The sequence below is a fragment of the Phaseolus vulgaris genome, chromosome 2 (genome assembly GCF_051622355.1).
Source record: "Phaseolus vulgaris cultivar YP4 chromosome 2, ASM5162235v1, whole genome shotgun sequence".
Classification (NCBI taxonomy): Eukaryota; Viridiplantae; Streptophyta; class Magnoliopsida; order Fabales; family Fabaceae; genus Phaseolus; species Phaseolus vulgaris.
The window spans coordinates 6,041,642-6,061,612 of record NC_143499.1 but is presented as its reverse complement, the minus strand read 5'-3'; the positions used below and the strand labels follow the sequence as shown (position 1 = coordinate 6,061,612).

The following is a 19,971-nucleotide window of genomic DNA, read 5'->3' as shown; positions in this document are numbered from 1 at the left end:
TAAAATTTTCTCACAACCATCTTATCACTTACAAACTGTCAATAAACTTTCATCAGAGATCCATTCTAACATATCTCAATCAAAACACTTTCACTTTTTTCACACTTTTCTCTCACATTCTCACACATCTATTCCTCAAATTCTCAAAAATCCTTTCCCCCGATCCAAACACATCCTTAGTAATTTATACCAATACTCTAACTCTTTTATACCCCCACCACTCTTGTGTTATAAATGACATCGTGAACATGAAGAGGATAATGGTAATGATAATTGCTTCACTCTTAAATGCTGCTTCATTATTGTATGCTTTCATCACAGATTGATTCAAAGAAAAAAATACAATGTGTTGAACATGAACAGGATATAAGCAAACTCATGGAACTAAAGAGAAGATGATGATATACGTTTTTAGGCGCATGCATGTGTTGTGCTGTGCAAAAGCTATATATTAATCAATGATGTATTTAGTTTCATGCAAGAACTAATGTAATTTTTAACATTTTAAATATTTGGTCAGAATCTAATAATTATATTTTAGATGTTTCATAAGTGATTTCCTCATCCGAAGGAAACCAAAAATGGTCTCCAAAAGCACGTCAGTGGCTTTTTGACGAGGGATTGGGGGTTTCCTTTTCTGCTGAAATGCAAGTTAGACGGAACTGAAACAGCATGATGAAAGTGAGATAGCAGTACCATTTTGCAGTCTGAATAAATCCAGAATTTACTGTCTCAAAGATATTAAGAAGTTATTGTTGTATTTATTTGCAGGAGTGTGTATTAATTTTATTGGTGAGAGGTGAAAAGGAGGTGGTGTGAATGAATTGTGATTGGGCACCCAATAATAGAAACTGAGTGTTAACGACAATTGAATTATGGGGCCAGTCTTTTCCTCTTGGGTCCGTTCGTCACGTGATGCGCGCGTGAACTCCGGACCCTGATTCTGTGATGTTCATTCATTCATTCATTGCCACAGTGTTTGGTTTCGACTTTGGAGATATATGCGGAGAGGGGTCAAATTACTAACTTGCCCTGCTTTGTCCTTTCCTTTCCATCATTGGATCGGATTGCTTCTGCATTCAATCATCTCTCTTCTTCGGCTGCTCATATTTTTCACCCAATTAATTAATCAAAATCTTAACTTATTATTGTACTACACGCTGCATAGTTCAGTCTCCCTGATCAAGATGATCGAGACATCCACGGATAGTCTTGTCGACCGACACATGTAACTATTAACGTTCAAATTAAGGTCAGTGAAGCTAAACTACCATTAAGAATTAGATAATACAATCATAAGTGTGATCCATTCCACTAATCAGGTCCAATGAGTTAAGTCCACTAAAATAATATAAATAGCACACATTCCAAGAAGCAAGGTATGTCGTACACATCCGAGCGCCGAATAATCTCTTTATTGACTTGAGTGTCGGAGTGTCTTCTGCAGGTACCTCCTCCATTCGGCATCCACCCGGAGAGCCGAAGGAGTAGCGCGAAGACGAGAAAGATCTCAATAAAACCCTAACAACTTGTCAGAGAAAAGAAAGAAGACGGAGACTTTAATAGTTCTCTAGGTCCCATCTCCATATCAGGAATACTATCATAGTTTTCAACTATTTATTCTTGAGTTAAATAGAACATAAATATGTTATTTTTTTAATAAAAATTATAAATAATGTGTTTATTGGTTTTCTTTTAGTGGTTTTGGTGCTAAATAATTGCTTGTTGTGGATGTGATTTTCAGTTGGGAATCCTTACACCCAAACTGATTAGACTTCACACCTCACTTAGTCATGTCTTCCTTTTTAAGAATCTCGTTTCGATTTTATCTGCCCCACCAATCACACTACGCCTGTCAGATACTTTTCTCACAGCCGTGACATGATAAATTATTGACACCCCTTCCTTCCATTATCAACAATTTCGTATTCATATCATTCTAAATGGTATATGAGTGGAGAGAATGGGGAAATGAAGTGCAGAATAAGATTGGTGACAACAAAAATTATGACAGTTTGCAGCAAATGAAAGTTTGTGGCTATTACAGCAACTACTTGGTGGCCTTGCCGCGACGCACGGTTATTTTCCATTAATGTTCAAATCATATTGATTTAAAATATTGTTCAATTATTATAATAAATAGTAAAAAAATGTTATTTTTAAGATAACATAATATTTTGTTTGAATGTGAATCACATTTCAGCTAAAAACCTAACAATATAATAATTATAATTATATAACTTTTGTTCACCTTTTATGATAAAATAAATAACTTTAAGTAATTGGTGAAAATAGAAATTTGGCTTATAAAATTATAGTTCAAATTATTTGTATGTTGAAAAAAAAAAGTTATAATAAAAAATTAAATGTAAATTTTATATTAACATCGAATCGAATAAATAAATGTAAACTCAAAGTTATATAATTTAGTAAAAACTTGTTTGTAAAGTGTACATATCCGTCTTTATGTTGGGAATGATTAACAACTTGAAATAACTTTTCGACTTCGTAACCGAGTCACTACTTGTCATTAATGACCATTATAAGTAAAATGGTCTAATTAATGAGTCTTAATGATGAACGGTTATTTATGGGACAATGGAAATAACAATTATATGATTAATTCAAAGGACTCATAACAATCCATTTAGAAGATACCACTTAACTAATCTATAAACACCTACTCTCCAGGAAGTACAATTTATCTAATCACATACTCTTAACTCTCATACGGTTAAGAATTCACTATCTTTGTGCTCCTACTGACTTCTTAAGCATCAAAGAGTCATTTTCAAGTGGATCTCCCCCTCTCACCCGAGACCACTTAAAAGCTCGTTCCTTGAGGAACATCCTAACATCACTGAGTTGCACTCTCCGAGTTCATTTTCGGTAAGAACATTTGGCACCCACCGTGGCGCCCTGACAAAACTCTTCCCAAGACCACCATAATGACTAGACACACTTTTGACATGAGTACACAACAGGATAATACAAATCAACCACTCGAGGCTCTCCTTTGGAGGAGTGAGGAGAACTTACAAAGAACCATGAGGGATGCTTTGGGCCAAATGCAGGAGAAAATGGAACATGACATGGCATCCCTGAAAGAACAACACAAAGTGGAGTTAATGACACTACATGACCAGATGGCTCGTAGGGATGACAACCACACTCAGGGCGACCTGCAATACTCAGGTCATATCGTTGAGTCCCAACGAGTCTCCTCGAGGGATTCCACTCATCGGGAGAAGTCGATATCTCGCACTCCTACCAGAAGGTCATCTTAGATGGGGACCCTGACGAGTATCGCTTAGGGTATGATGAGGCAAGGAAGTCGGGGACATAGGCACCAACCCTTTAAGGCGCTCCCCAACCCGCTAGTCAACCTCACGATGAAGGAAAACCTGAGGGGTTCCCATCCCTTCATCGACGAGGTTATGAGAACCCAACTAGCCCAGAGGTGGAGATGCCCCAATTTGGAGAAGTATTAGAGAGCCTCAGATCCCAAAGTCCATGTTAAGGCTTATATGACACATGCCCACCTGTTCTCAGAAGACATGGATGTGCACTACAGGCTGTTCCTTACTACCCTGGCAGGGGTAGCCTTAGAATAGTAATACTCTCTACCCAAGAACTCGGTAGACTCCTTTGACATTCTGTGTGGTCGGTTCCTAGCCCGGTTCGCAGATTGCAAGTCCTTAGTCGCCACCTCCGCATCCTTGCATAATGTCATACAAGGAGAAGGGGAAGGCTTAGACAGTTCAGTGTCAGGTTTGCTCGAGCCACTCTAAACATACCCAACCTGCATTCGGCGATGTTAATGCATGCCTTGCTAGTGGGGTTACAACCAAGGAAATTCCTTGACACCTTGTATGCCAAATCACCAGATAACATGGACCAACTGCGGGCTAGGCCAACAAGGTATATGAGCATCGAGGAGAACGTCGATGCACATAGGAAGACAATAAAGGCGCCAATCATAACGACCTTCACAAGTTACAAGAGAAAGAGGTTAAGGAAGTTTGAGAACTACACCCCCTGAATGCCTCAAGAGAAATTGTGCTACAGAAAGCCTACAACTTGGAGCTAATATGCCTGACATCTCTAGCCCCTAACAACCCCCTGGGATATCAAGCTAAGCATTGCAACTATCACCGAAATCAGGGGCATAGTACAGAGGAATGCTTTAAAGTGAAGGATCTTTTGGAGGAACTTGTTAGGTCAGGAGCCCTGAACCGTTTAATCTATCGAATTGAGAACAGTCAAGATAGGGGGACAAGTCGGGGACGAGGTAAAAGGCGATCAGGTCGAGGACGAAGTGGTAGAGCGAGGAGCTCACGCCAAGTTGACACCCTGAAAAGAAGCCAGGCAAGAACCACCCAGCATGAAATGAGAGAATCCCAACATGAGCCTGAGAATCGTGAGGGACATGGGGTTAGCATTAACTACGGGGAAATCAAAACCATCGTCGACGATTTTGCAGTGGTGGTCCCACCAGCTCAACAAGGAAAAGGCACCTCCGAAGTGTCAGTATTGTTAGCCTCCTACCACCATATGACTAGCCCGATTTCGTCTTTACAAATCAATCAGCTTGGGACCATAAGCAGGATGATTCGGTGGTAATCACAATCATTGTGGCAAATTGAAGGGTGAAACGAATCCTGATTGATCAAGGTAGTTCGGCCAACATGTATTCTAGTCGATGTTCAAGAAGTTAGACATCTCTAAGGATCAAATACAAGCCTACCCCGATTCCTTGCTCAATTTCGTAGGAGGAAGAGTCCATACAAGGGGATACATATATCTCCTAGCCACTTTTGGCACGAGAGAAGCACACAAGTCCATAACAGTACGATACATACTAGTGGACGTTGACACCTCATTGATCATAATTTTCTATATACATGTTTAATTTTTCTATGAGTTTTTGTGGAGTTTGGAGCTTAAAGTTGTTTTTGAGCAAGTTAAAAAAATTTAGAAATGGCTGTTAAATTTTTTTTATAGCACCTTAAGGTAGATGATATGGATGTGAAGATGACTTGATCACATTATATTGAGTTTGTAGGGACAGTGTGTTGATTGATTTGAACTTGAAATGAATTTTGTTTGGACTTGAATGATTTAAATTATTGTTATATTTATCGATTTTGTGTTAGAATATTGTATGTGTTGGTTCAAGTTGGGGTTCTTTTGAACCAAATAGGTCACACGCCTTATTTTGCGGAATTATTTATTTTTATGCAGATGTGTTGGATGAAATTTGTTTAATTAAAAACTTGAGAGTTTTGGTTACAAGACAAGTTAAGTTTCGTTGAGCGAAGTTTAATAAAAACTCCTAGTGAATTGGTTGTTGGGCGAACAAAACTCTCGCTAAACGAAATGTTTGGTCATTTGGTGAGTCAAATTCGTTAGGTACACTAGATCTTGTTGGACACTATGTTTTAATGAAAATTTGTCTATGGTGCAGTCAATGGGTGAATTGTATGACTAAAAGTTGTTGGGTGTGCTAACATCTTTGACTAGGCAAACATAAAGTGGTTGAGTGAATTGTAATATGTTTTTAATTCGTTGTGTGAGCCAAATGTTGGTTGAGTAAGAGGATATTTTCTAAACTTTGAAAAAAAAATATTTTTAAATCTCTCTAATTGCTTTGTTTATCTTTCATTGATTGTTATATTTGAATGATATATTGTATTTGAACATTATTATAATGTAAAGATGAATCTTAGTTTATTAGCATTTAAACCGAGTTGGGTATGAATGAAAATCTATGATGACTTGATTGTGATATAACATGCAGTGTGTTATGAATAGTTGTGAACAATAGTTATCTCTAGGGAGGGAATATTATGACTATATTGACATTGGATATAAAGGAAAATATCCAGTGAGGTGGTGAGGTTTTCATGACCTAGTCTACGATGTGAAAAATAATTGTGTCTGGATTTCCTACCACGTGAGTGAAAATATGTTCATATTGTTGTTGAGGTGACAACTTAACAAAAGTAGTGTAACAAATGTTGATCTTTAAGTATAGTTCAACACATGTATCTTCCAAAAATAGAGTCAATTATTTATGATGATTGATTTTAATAGTATTCTGACATGATACGTAGTCGGTAGATTGATAGTTGGACACTTGATTTTGTAGTTGTTTTAAATAGAAGAATTAAATTTTATTTCTATTAGACTATATGTGTGTATACATGTATGGAATTTCATTTTTTAAAATATAGTTTATCCTGTTTGATTGTTTGTGTTTTTGTTTATAAATAGTAGTAATCATACATTATAGACATCAAACTTTGGCAAAAGGTCAATCTCAATTGATATATAATGAAAAGAAATAAAAATTGTTTATTTTAAAAAGTTTATTTTAAAAAAACTGGTAAAAATAATATATATATATATATATATATTTTGAGCTATTAGATATATTTTATACCAAGAAAGTGTCACAACGAACCATTCAACTTTAACCCTAAACCCTATATCTTAATCATTATCACTATTTATCAAAATCTGTCTTTATTATATTATAAAATTACTATCATATAATCCGTATCATTATCGTAAATACTATTATTACTCATCTAGTACACATTTGTGCTAAGTTTTAGATGTCAGTGTACATAATAAAAAATACTTAGATTTATTTATCGCTTATTTTTTATGTTATCATAACGCATTCGTTGTTTTTTAATTGTTTAAACAAAAAAAAACACCAACTTTACCATGCACAAAGAAAGTGCACTTTAACAGCAACTTTAATATCATCAACCTGTGGGTGCAAAACTAGATCTTTTATAACTTAGTTGAAAGCTATGTGACTAAAAATTATTTACGAATCATGACACCAAAAAACAAGTCCAAGAAGAAGCAACTAAAGTAAAGGAACTGTTCTCATAATTTGTAATTGGACACAATATGCATTATCATCACAGTATTAACCAGCACTCTAATTTTGTACCCAAATAACATATAAAGTACAACACCAATTACGGAAACAGAAACTCTAATCAGAAAGAAAAAAATATTCGATGCAACAAAAGTTATCGAATAAATATATCACTAAACTATATTTAATTGAAAACAACATCGTGAATATCTATATGATTATATTCATATTTTGTCCTTTGTGTTCTTATTACGACAAAAGAGATCAAAATCAGAAATGAAAACGTAGATAGTATAGAGACAACAAATTGAAACATTTTAAGAACCCTATAATTTTTGTCAAAGAAAGATGAAAATTGACGATAGGGATTGCCAACTTGCATTATCATCAATATATATCTCTAAGGCAAAAAAATTGGGGATATTCATTTCATAAAAATATTGTAATCTAGTCAGCATTTTCAACGAATATGTATGAACACCAATTACAAGGTTTTTACAACTATGATGTTTATTTAATGCTTATATTCGTTGTCAAAGATGATAATGCTTCAATAATTAATAGATTACACCAACGATATGAGTTATCACACTGTTTTTGTTTATGGAAATCTGAGAGTGGAATAATTTTAAAAGTGGACTAATGGTGTTTATTTTCTCCTCCTCCCTCGGAAATAAATGATGGTGCTATTTCATTATTGTCTCCTTCGTCCACATTTTATCTCATTCTAATCATTATATTGCATTTTCGTACCATAGTATAATGATTCCATGATTGAATTTAAATTTAGGTTCGAATGTATCTGGTTTACAGAGTTTTTTTTTCTTTGGTACACAGATTTATGTTCTAACTCTAATACAATCCTCTTTCTTCACTCATTTCCATTTCTCTTGTTTTTGAACCATTATTTTCAAACATCATATTAAAAAAATATTACTAGTACTCCTCTATTTTTGAAAACTATTATTATCACAGTTTTTTTCTTACATGAAAATGCAATGATCGAGATGGTTTAGAATGTAGGACATACTATCGAGTACTACTTCAACTATCGTATTGATAATATAAAACAAAAATTTTCACTATAAGAAAATCATTTATTAGAAACTAATTTTAGAAATGAAAAATAATTAAGGATTATAGTGACTAAATTAGAGACATTTGGTAGTAAAAATCTTAGTAGCTAATTAGATACAAATTAAGAAACTATTTAACAATAATAGAAACTAATAGCAAAAAAAATTGGTTTCTAGATTAGTTTTTATTATTGTTAAATAGTTTCTAAATTGGTATCTAATTAGCTACCAAGGTTTTTGCTACCAAAACTCTCTAATTTAGTCATTATAGCAATTAATTATTATTATTTTTTCTCTAAGATTGGTTTCTATTCAATGACTGTCTTGTAGTTCTTTTAAACATGAATTTTACATAAAATTCATACTCAATGTCAAATTAATATTAAGATTAATTGTGATATTCGTGCTAATTTGGATCCATCAACACAAGAACCCATCACATATCTAAATTTTGTTGATCAATGTCAAATCAAAATACATATTGAATAATATTTACTATTCTCATCTATTAAATACTAACTTACTTTTATATATATATCATTCACATTCCGATCGAAAATCAATAATCAAAATCTAAAACTAACATCGAAAAAACTCAAAAATACAATTGAAAACAAAATCTTTTCAACCACACAATAACATAAAAACATTAAAGAAAACAAACAAATAATTTTCTGTTATAAATCAAAACTATGATTGTAAGTTTAATAAGAAATGAAAGGTGTTATATTCTGGGCATAAAAAAAATGTTAATGATAGGGTAAAAGGAAAAGGGTTTATGATGGAGAATTAAAAATGAAAAGAAAGTTAACTGTGTTGCATGGTTGCAAAAACAATGTTGTGCATGTCCTTCAAACCTCGAGTTGTGAGTAAACCCACATGGATCCTACTTCTCTCACCAATTTCCATGTCCAACTGCTGCCGACGGAAACCGAAGCGCACGTGTAGAATGTGTATCCCACGTGTACTTTTCTTTAAAACTATTCTTTCAATTTTATCTTATACTATTAACTATGTGTATTAAACTAATAATAGAAAAAGTATGTCCTAGTATAAATGTGTTTAAAAAGTATTTTCATAAAATAATGTTCCTAGATAAAAAAAACCTTATCAATAATGAATATTATTATAAATGTTAGAGATTCTACCTTGACTAGAAATTAATATATTTTATTATATATAATTGGGTACAAAATCTCATCTCATAAACTGGTTTTATGAGATGAGTTAGGCTTAAAGCCTACTTCTTAATATCAAAACCATTTTGAACCTATATTAATTAGTGTTTATTGATCTTATCAAGCCACCCGCTATTGAGCTGTTATGGAAAAAAAAAAAACTACCTTCGTGGCACTTTCTTAACTAGAAGCACTGTGAGTTTTAAGTCTTAGATTGTGTGATCTCCACACGTGCATGTGCAAGACCACTTCGAGGAACATTTGCAGAGGCAACTTGGTTTATCATAATACATTTTAATGCATCTTAAAGACGTGGCCATGTGAGTGCCTGAGCTGGTAATCATGTGATTAACGGTTAAATGATTCATTTAATTGGAGGGTTATATCGTTAATCCATGATTCACTTCATGTTGCTTTGCACGTGCACTGCTTAATCATAAAAAGCCTTCACAGAGGGTATAGTCGAAAATAAGAAAGGGATGTGTTTGGTTAAAGCATGATTTGATCCTTGCGGGTGTTAAAGCTAATTGCATTTAAAAATGGAGGAACAGCAGAGAATATTGTGTGTATTATAGCACATGATGGTGCAATGATTATTTATAAATTTCATGATCTGGGGTAGATCATTTCTTTATTCGATGTAGCATCAACGTTGCCTCGCATTAACCCAATCATTTCGCTTCCTCATTCTTCAAATCATCAAAGGTTCCAATGTAATTAGTATTAGCATATACTGTCTACGACTACTTTTTTCAAGAAATAAGTTTAATTTAATTTTATTAAATTAATTTATAATATTAACTTACATCCATTTATATATGATTAAATGTATTTATCTTGTATTTTTTTATATATGATTTTATAGTTTTTTAGATTGAGACTAACAAATACGTGAAAATATATACGGATAATATATAATTTAATAGATCCAACGAATTTTCATTAAAAAAGATGTTGGAGATTTCACATCAACTAGATATTAGAGAATTTCATAGTATATAACTAGGTGCAAACCTCACTTTATAAGCCGGTTTTGAGGTTGAGTGAGGTTTAAGTTCACTTCTTAATATGGTATCAGAGTCATTTAAACCCTATCTTAGTGAGTGTTTTGTGGACTTATCATGCTATTTGCTATTGGACCGTTATCGGATCACTCATAATATATTGTCCGCGCATGAGCTATCACTCTTGGCGTGAGAAGTGTGTTGGAGATCCTACATCGACTAAAGATTATAACATTATCATAATATATAACTGGGTGCAAACTTCACCTTATAAGCTGCTTTGTGAGATTGAGTTAAGCTTAAAGTTCACTTCTTAGTAATAGAATCTAAATAACTCTATTAAGAAATGAATTTTAATCTCTTAACACCCCTTTTAATATTTATTCTTAGCGTTCTTCATGAAATTTGTCTTGAAATTCAACTATGATGGATGGAGAGGTCCCAAAATAATAGGAAAGATATATAGTTGGTGGCTTGTTGAGAGCATGAGAGGGCCACCCTCTTGCTTTAAATAATGCATAAACAGGTAGTCTATTTGCAGTGTGTCCCCTACTCTCCAGATTTAGTGACCAATTGGGGAAGCTTTTTTTTTTTTAGTAAAACGTGCTCTGCTTAATGCATATTATAGATACAGATTAGTTGCTTATTTGCTTTACAAAAACTTTTGCTTACAACTTATTGCTGTTGGTGTGGTAGGAGAATATCTATAAATTTCCAAGAGCTTTTTATATTGGTGGTAAGAGAGTTAAGAGTTAAAGTGGTTTCAAAGTTTGGATATCCTTATTATACTTTCACTCATTTCCCTAACATATATAACCTCTTTCATGCATCACCATATATATATGTGTGCTTACTTTTGCAGACACAAAGAGTTCTTCAATTGTACCTTTGTCAATTGAGGTTATGAAAACATGTTTATTGAGAAGACTTATTTTAGATATTAACTTAACACACAATAAGCATTGAAATTATTGCTTGTGATGATATATTTGGTCCCAATGAATGAATCTTTTACCCAAAACCCTGATATATGACACAAAAATGCAAAAAACGTATATACTTAGTAGTAGAAGATGAAACAAAAAAATTGAACCATACATACACTGTGATAATTTTACTCATTAGATGTCAAACAAATAATATATAGTATGTGTGGAATTAAAATTGGAGTAAGTAGGAAAGTAGAAACCCTTCCAAAAATATTGGGTTATCACATCAAATTATCCCATCTCAAACTGAAAATCACATTATTAAGTGGTTTAATACCCTTTTATTATGACTAACAAATGTTAATGTGAATTTGGTTCAAATAAAGCAAAACGAGTATTGAATTACATGTATGATTTAGTCTTTAATTTTTTTTTTTGCTTTAAACTTTCAAAAGTATCCATCTATGAAAATTAGTTTACAAAAGAGTTTGTTAGTTGTCGAAAGTTGTCCCAGGAAAAGTTTAATAGAACTTTTTAAAATCAGAACTATATACATTTTAAAATTTGATTATGCAAGTTTTAGTGCTGAATCTGGATATGCATTTGTATTACTTATTCATTTTCAACGTGCTATTAAATGCCATGCATAAAACTTAAAAAATGATTCATTTACTTAAATTACATCACTATATTAGTTCACCTAGATAGTTAACAAAATGCAAACTAATTTACCTATATTTGTTAAAAAAGGATTAAAACTTTTTAAATTATATAACGGATGTCATAGTAACTAGTTTAATTTGGATCAGCTCTGCATTATGAACGAAAGGAGATTTTGGTTAGTTTTTTAAAGAAATTAAAGACCATAACAAAAATGGTAAATCTAACTTTCTGCACTCAACATATTTATTGGGTGATTTCTATTTATTTTGAAATCTTTTTTTCTGAAACATATATATTTTTACATTCTGTAATATCAGTTCCAAATTGAATGGGAGACGAAACAAAAAAAATACTTTGGGTAAAAAGAAAAACACCCACCCCAAAATGGGTCTTAGATTTAGTGGTTGGATCCAAGTTAATCTAATCATAACCTCCTCATTAAACCAAAAATTATTTGGGTCCAGCTTCTATGACTAAATTAAAGATGTTTCTTCCTGCACCCATCATTTTTTGAAAAAACTGTTTTACCCTTCTTAAAAATGACTTCCGGATTATTCTTTTCGAAATTTTCTAAACACATTTTATGAATTCTGAATTTACCATTCTAAAAGTTAAAAAAATGTGTTCAGAAAAGAATATTCTAGAATAATTTTTGCCTTCTGAATTTCTTATTCCAAAAACATATTTTGCTTATGAAACACTCCTATTCTAGAATCATCCAAAACTGTGAAGGGTAATTTGGATATTTCAAAGAATGTAAGAGTGGAGGAAGGAACAGCCCTAAACTAATGTCAACATATGATACTCTTATGCTAATATGATGCAACTTTTTTAATCAGTCACCATCCACACACATTTTTGTTCAATTGAATAGACTTAGTTTAACAATGAAGTGTAATGTGGTTGTTTCCTTTATGTAGATTCCTCTTGGTTAATGCCAATAAATTCACCAATGAAAGTCTTGAATGGTGCAGGCCAGGAATATGATAATGAGCCATCAAGTAATGGAGTGGTTGATGGTTCTTCTACCTCCATCATGTTGCTTTGAATAACTTTCTGATTAACTCCTCTCATGCTGAACCTAGCTTCTAGGGATGTTTGACCCTTCAAATATGGCACTACATACTTTTTCATATCCGGTTCGGAGATTCCAAGATGCTTTCCTGGAACACTAATGAAGTGAACCTTACCAGCTTCATCTAGAGTTCTTAAGCCTATCCAATCCTCAATGTAGAGTTGTGTCTGTGAAACAGATTAATAGAATAAAACAAAATCAATAGGTCTATTATAGTAAGAAGCCTTGCACCAAAGCTTGTTTGACAAAGGTGTCACCTAGTTATTTTTTGCTTATTTGATGTAATATGACTTCCAAAGTACAGGATATAAAAAATCGAAATTGGATTAAGGATCATACTGATTGTGGTGGTAAAATCGGGTTGAAGTAGCCATCTGGGTAATATCCAAACCAGGAAGTTTCCTTTGGTATTAAAACAGTGTCGTGCTCAAACTGTTAATGTGTATAACATAACAAGATAATATCAAATATTCTACTCATAATATCAAATCAACAAAAGTGATTTTAAAGGACTTACCATGATGAGTACCAAATTCTGCAAGCTACTAAATCTTTCCTTGTAAGTGGAATTTCTCTTATCTGGTATTTCATTGTTAAGCACTGGAAGAAATCTACAGTTCTCCAAATAATCAGGTATGGCCTGAAATCAAAATTTATACCATTTCATGGTTTTGAGAAAATTTAGAGCAAATGAATAACTAAGATACATAAAAAGGAATTATTGTGTAATTAATAGTGAGTAAAAACAAGGACCTAAGCAAAGTAACTACCAAGGATGACTTTTATTACTCAATTTGCACTGTTAGACAAATAAATAAGTCATCTTCTAAACTATTTAGCTGAGTCTAACTCACATTCGGTAATTTAAGATATCCACTAGGAGCCAAGTGTTCCTGCAATATTTTAAAAATTGAAGTAGGTCAGAGAGTAAAGTGTGCAAGAAAATTAATGCTATGCCAATATAATGAGACAATGAGTAAAAGTGCACCATAATATGCTACAAAATATATCAAAAAAAGGAAAATACTGTAAAATGAAGAGAGAGTAAAGATCAGATAAAAGATGGAAATGAATAATACTTGAATATAGCTACTGTAAACCTCTCCTTTGATGAGTTGGTCTGCAAGAATACAAAAGATACCTGACTGTTGAAACAACACCATAAAAAATCATTAGAACTAGGCAAAATAGAAGCTTAATATATATATTGAATTTTTCTAATTTGTTCTTTTGCAGATATTAGCACCATGACCAATCATCTTCAGAGACATGACATCAAGTTAAATGTTGTAATATGTTGCAGACAACCATAACATGGGGCATTACCTAAATAGTGAACCTAAAGTACGCTGTAAAAGGAAGGAGTGCATATATGTGGATATAAAACAAAACAAAATGCAAGAGTTTTAAAATTTTATTTGATAACACTCTACAAAAAGATTAAAATTTATATTGTTTCACTCTTTCATGATATAAAAAATTAAGGAAAGAAAAAAACACAATGATACTCACACCACACAGGGGAACTGAAGCGGTGCCAGCATGAGGGCCTCCTAAAGAGACGAAGTTTTTCACCTGTTTCAAAAATAAGAAAGAAGAAATCCCATGAATAAGTTGACAAGGATGGGATTTTATAGAGACTAAATATACAGAGAAGAAGAAGAATACTGAGAGAGGGAGAAAGAGGAATACTTACAAAGATGCAAGAAAGAAGAGAAGAACAATAAGAAGGAACTAAATTGATACATTTTGAAAGAACATGAATAGCTTTTCCATTTCTTATTTTGAAACAACGAAAGATGAATAACATTTTGAAAGTAAAAGAATAGCATTTTTATTTCTATCCTCATAATTAGAAACAATGAAAGATGAAACTAAAACTACATAGGTTAAAAGAAAGCTTCAATTGTAAATGGAAAAATGCATGTGCAAATGTATAACAAACCATGAATTTGTCAGAAATAATCTCTGCATTTTCTTGTACCAGTCACTTATTTTCTTTGAACTGAATCCCTCACTTTAAAACAGAGAACTGGTAAAATCCTATAATTTGAGTTATTGCCTCTCAATTATGGACTACACTTCCTAATTAATATTTCCAGGAAACCGAATAATTCTCTAGTGTATTTCTGATTATGAAAATGTATAAGTACAATTAACAGTGGAATATGCAGAAACACAGATAAAACAGTAAGTTACGAGAATTGAAAAAAGAATTGCACATCTAAACTTGTGGATTCTTACTGGAGGTCCTCCTTCACAAAATTCCACAACGCCTCGACCAATTAAATTGCCCTGTAAGATGAGAAATTCAAGAATGAATAAAAAAGAATGAAGATGAAGATTGGATATTGGTGATCTGCCCCAATAGTATATCGATCACTCTTTTCAGTAAAATAAGTACATAAACAATGTGAGGTGTTTAAAACGTTATCACAACTTCTTGAAAACATGCTAAAAAATATACATAAGCGCGACGAATAAAGTGAAAATATAATCTTCACCAATCACCATATATTTTGCCAAGGGGACTTGCCTTGTTCAAGCCTTTGCAGCTGACAATAAACGACATTTTTTTTTCATAAAGCAAGCCTTAAAGCACAGACACAACTATGTCAAGGATGTGCTTTGACTGCAAGGGTTTGTGGTAATGCAGCAAAGAAAGAGGAATACAAATATCTTGGCATTCAAAAGAAGATCACTGATGAAGCTGAATGGTGACTAAGGTAATTTATATAATTTCATTGGATGGTTTAGAAATTTAATAAAGCTTAAGAAACTCTACTCAACTTCAGTTTTTACTAGAAACGAACATGGTTCTCTCAATATAAATTCCTCACTTTGTTGACGCCATCAAATATCTTTCCTTTTAATTTTGTGATGTTACAATGATCAAATGCTTTCTAATATGATAGAGACATAACCAGCACTCTTTTGCACTCTACTACAAAAACTAAAGTCTCATCCCACTATGAATCCACTTTCCATGAACATAACAAGAGGAAAAATGAATAAAATCCTAACTCTCGTGCTTTACCTGGGAAAGTCCAACAATGTTGTACCCTTCCTTCAATTCTTTCATTTGCTTCACCTGTACATGGTTGGAAGTGGAGTAGCAAGTTTAAATTGAAAAGCCTAGAAATGTGAAGTGTTATCAGTACCACAACATAGCAGAAATCCTTTTATCACCTTTTCGCAAACAATCTCAGCCTGCAGACACAGAAAACATGATAATTTAGAAAATATTCAATACTGACAATACCTCCAATACGGCAAATCCTTCTGACCTATTACCTGCTCTTTCAAAGACACAAACCATGAATCCCATGATCCATTGCCAATCTCGCTGAAGAAATAGGGAAACTTTATTAGTTGTGAAATCAACATTACGTTACAGTCTACTTTCAGAGGATAAAAATAGACCAGGGAAGATTATAAGAAATTAATACAAAAAGTTATACGAACATACATGCAGTATCCTTCAACACCAGAAAAACTGCTCAATTCCTGAGTGAATTTTTTCAATCCGCGGTTAGAGCACTGATCCCCAATTCCTGCAATCAAGAATCAGTGTACTCTATAATTCAACTAAAAAACATGATATACCAACACTAGAATCCAAGCACAACCAGGTAAATCAGACTTCAAAAAAATTCCAAAATACAATGCTGCATCTTTCCGAACTGAATCAGGTTATTTCAATATTTTTGGTCAAACGTAATCTAAGACAGTTGATTAACTACAAATAGGGTAGGAAAAAAAGTGTACAATGAAAAAAGTTTATTTATTTTTAAATATCTACTGATTCGTTAGAATCCCCACTTGAGCAAAAGGAAGACACTTTCCTCAACCCCATCAAACAAGGACATAATATGAAATGAAAATCTCAACAAATTAATGATAATTGAACTCCCTAGTAAGTTCAATCAAGACAATAAGCAACAAGACTACACTGGTTATATAAACAGATTGGAAAACTGAAAAGAAAAAAAAGAATTACCATGAATAACAATGAAGGGTATGGAGTGTGAGACGGAGAAGATGAAGGAGGAGAAGAAGAAGAGAAAAGATATTGAAGAAAGAGCCATAACGGTAGAAACAGAACAAGTGTGTGATTCTGTGAGATTAAGAAAAGGGAAGTTTTCTGTTAGTGAAGGCTACCAGCAACTGCTAACTGCTACTTGTTGGATTGAGATTGGTAGCGTGCACCACCAAACAAGAAAGGGAAGAAAGAGAGCTAAAAGGGTTTTATTTTAAACATTTTATTTTAAAAATATTAATATTTATATTAAGGTTAACTATTATAAAAAAAATATTATGTAGGACAAAATCTTAAAACTGTGATATATTGATAAAAAATATTTAATTAACATATATTTAAACAAAATAATTTCTATGACTTTTTTCAACATGGATGATATTATGTTTAATTATTTGTAATTATAAGTAGGAATATTGTCTGAAAATATATTTTAAAAATTAAAAAAAAAACTATTATTTTATACTAAAAAAATTGAAAGGCTTTTGAAAGGATTACAACGAAACTTTTCTTTGAAATAATTGAGTTACAAAATAGGTATATTTTAATGTTATAAAATAGTATAAAAAAGTAGTGAAATTTCATTATGATGTGTTATGAGCTGTAATGGATAAGGAACTTTTTGTTATGAATCATAAATGACAAAGAAGAAATTAAGTGAGTAGCACACTAATGATTGATGCTATTTACACTTATTTGTTTGACTTATGATGAAAAAATGGGAGGAAATTTCAATCTGAATGGATTAAATGAACACAATACCACTACCAACCAACAAATCTTTATTTAACTGGGTAGTTGGTTTAGTTGGCAGATATAGCATTTAACAAACAATAAATATATTAATTCAATAGTTGATTTTTATTTATTTATTTATTTAATCTGTGAATGTTTTATAAAAGAATTTGTATTAACAAAACTTTTTGAAGACCAAGGCAACACAAATAATTTTGTTTATAGAATCCAAGAGTACATTTTGTGTTTTTTTTATATGAAAATTTTAGGGTCCAAAACTTGATGTACATCTATGACAGATTGAGAAATATGCTTTTAAACATTGAGATATAATTTTGATGGTTAATATAAACTACATTTCATAAATAATATTTCAAAAAAATTGAAAAATTATTTTGAATTCTAACTATTATTATAGAGTACTAATACTAACATAAGTAAGTTAATATTTTCTAATATTAAAATCATTTAGCTTCTTTTAGATTTTCAAGTAGAATTTTTTAGAATCCAGCGGATTGTATGAGACTGGTTGTTTAATGCTTTCTTGAGTTGCTTTGGTTGTTCCTTATTTAAGTTGGAAGGTGTTTTTTGGTTGTAAATTGATAAGGCGCTAGCTATTTATGTATAAAGGTTGGACCGTTCCCATTTATTTATTTTTTATTACTGATAAAAAAAGTACAATTTTTTAAAAATGTTCTAAAACTGAATATTTGATTAATTTTTAATTCCCTTTACATTTTAAATATATTTTTCTAAGTACTTTGTATATAAAAATTAGTAAAAATTGAGATGTTATAAAATTTAATAATTCTTTAAAAAAAATGTTTCCGTTGACTTCAATGACAAAAGATTTTTTGTTTATATTATATTTTAAATTTGTTGTTGTTGCAATTGTAATTCTTAAAAATTTCAAAATAAACATTTAGTATCAATGGATCATCGCACTTAATTAAATTAGGTGATTGATATTAATGTTGACTTTTAAATAAAAGATTTTAGGTTTTCTTTAAAATATATAATATAAAATATAATTTAGGTCAATTTTCAAAGAATGTTTATTAGTTGTATTTAATCTTTAATATTATTTTTCGTACAAATTAAAATTGGGGTTAAGAGAGTGGAAAATGTAGAATAAAAAAATAAATACGTAAACAAATTGTAAAAACGAAAATTAAGAATATGAAAAAGTCAATTAAAATAGAAACAAACAATTCATCTTATAATACATTCAATTTAAACAATTAATTATCTAATTAATCAATTAAATTAGTTATATGAAAAAAATCAAAATATCATTTAATCTAATTCATATATAATTACCAAATCAAGATTCATTTGATTTCTAAGATCGCAAGCAAATTACAAAACATAAAGTGCAAAACCAAATTTAAAAAATAACAGTACAAAATTAAAGTTCTAAACTATTAGTGTAAAACTCTTGTTTGTTTCATCTTGATTTCATGGATTAATTCTTTAGAATTAGTTTTTCATGAATAAAAATACAACAATAAAATCAAAAGAAATGAAGAGACAATTTTTAAAACTAAAAAAATAAAGAAATGATTTTTGTGTCCATACATGCTCTTATATAACCTACAAGTAAACTTCTAATTAAACGTGGACTCCTATTAGTATAATAATTGTAATTACAAAAGTCCAGTTAAAATAAGAAGAATTAAATCCACATGATTTTTTTTTTAAAAAAAAACTCCAAATCTAGACAAAATCGGTGAGCAGATATCATATTAACTAATAGTATAAAATTAAAGCTAATATATTCAATAAATTTAGTTTACTATTATTAAAAAGAAATGAGTTAAAAATTGAAAATAAAAAAATATAAAAGATAATTTAATGTACACATGTATAATAAAATTATAAATGTGCCCACAAAACATATGTGATTGGTAATTTCATTGAGCTTTTAAATTATAGTTAATAAAGTATTTTTTTCGAGCTTTGGTAACTTAAATGGGCCTTCAGAAAAGAGTTGCTGATAAAGTTAGGGTGTTCCTTCCTGCACCTCTATACTTTTCATTCTGCACGTCTACATTCTTTAAAAATAACGAAGTTACTCTATTTTTGTTTATCTGTTTTTTGGAATAAAAAATCCAGAAGACAAAAAATCATTCCGGAATATCTTTGCCAGAACAAATTTTTTTTATTTCTGTATTTATAAATCCAAAATTCATAAAACATGTTTCAGAAAAGTGGTTCTGGAAATATTTTGGAAATAACAGGGAGTAAAACAGTCTTTTCAGAAAGTGAAGGGTGCAGGAAGAAATTTGTAAAGGTGCAGGAAGAAATTGCCTAAAGTTACTAGGCTAGAAATTGGGCCGAAAAATCTATTATCCGGATCTGTTTGGCAGTTTCT

The 19,971-nt window shown here is 31.4% G+C and overlaps 1 protein-coding gene across 1 annotated transcript; it reads right to left on the bottom strand.

Annotated features, from left to right (window-relative positions):
• Positions 1–12,555: 12,555 nt before the first annotated feature.
• LOC137810477 (uncharacterized) lies at positions 12,556–17,082 on the bottom strand. The gene is made up of 12 exons (XM_068611747.2): positions 16,824–17,082; positions 16,293–16,377; positions 16,118–16,169; positions 16,013–16,033; positions 15,861–15,914; positions 15,068–15,118; positions 14,336–14,398; positions 13,903–13,968; positions 13,678–13,716; positions 13,341–13,463; positions 13,163–13,255; positions 12,556–12,990 (listed from the first exon to the last, which is right to left on the bottom strand). Exons 1-12 carry the CDS (start codon positions 16,909–16,911, stop codon positions 12,661–12,663), a joined length of 1,065 nt encoding a protein of 354 aa, XP_068467848.1. The 5' UTR covers positions 16,912–17,082; the 3' UTR covers positions 12,556–12,660.
• Between the last annotated feature and the right edge of the window lie 2,889 nt (positions 17,083–19,971).

Excerpts from the sequence above, each read along its gene's own strand:
- LOC137810477 (XM_068611747.2), bottom strand. The coding sequence starts at position 16,911 with ATGGCTCTTTCTTCAATATCTTTTCTCTTCTTCTTCTCCTCCTTCATC. Across the intron at positions 13,464-13,677 it reads GATATCTTAAATTACCGAAT|GCCATACCTGATTATTTGGA; the intron begins GTGAGTTAGACT and ends TTTTGATTTCAG. Across the intron at positions 12,991-13,162 it reads CGATTTTACCACCACAATCA|ACACAACTCTACATTGAGGA; the intron begins GTATGATCCTTA and ends TCTGTTTCACAG.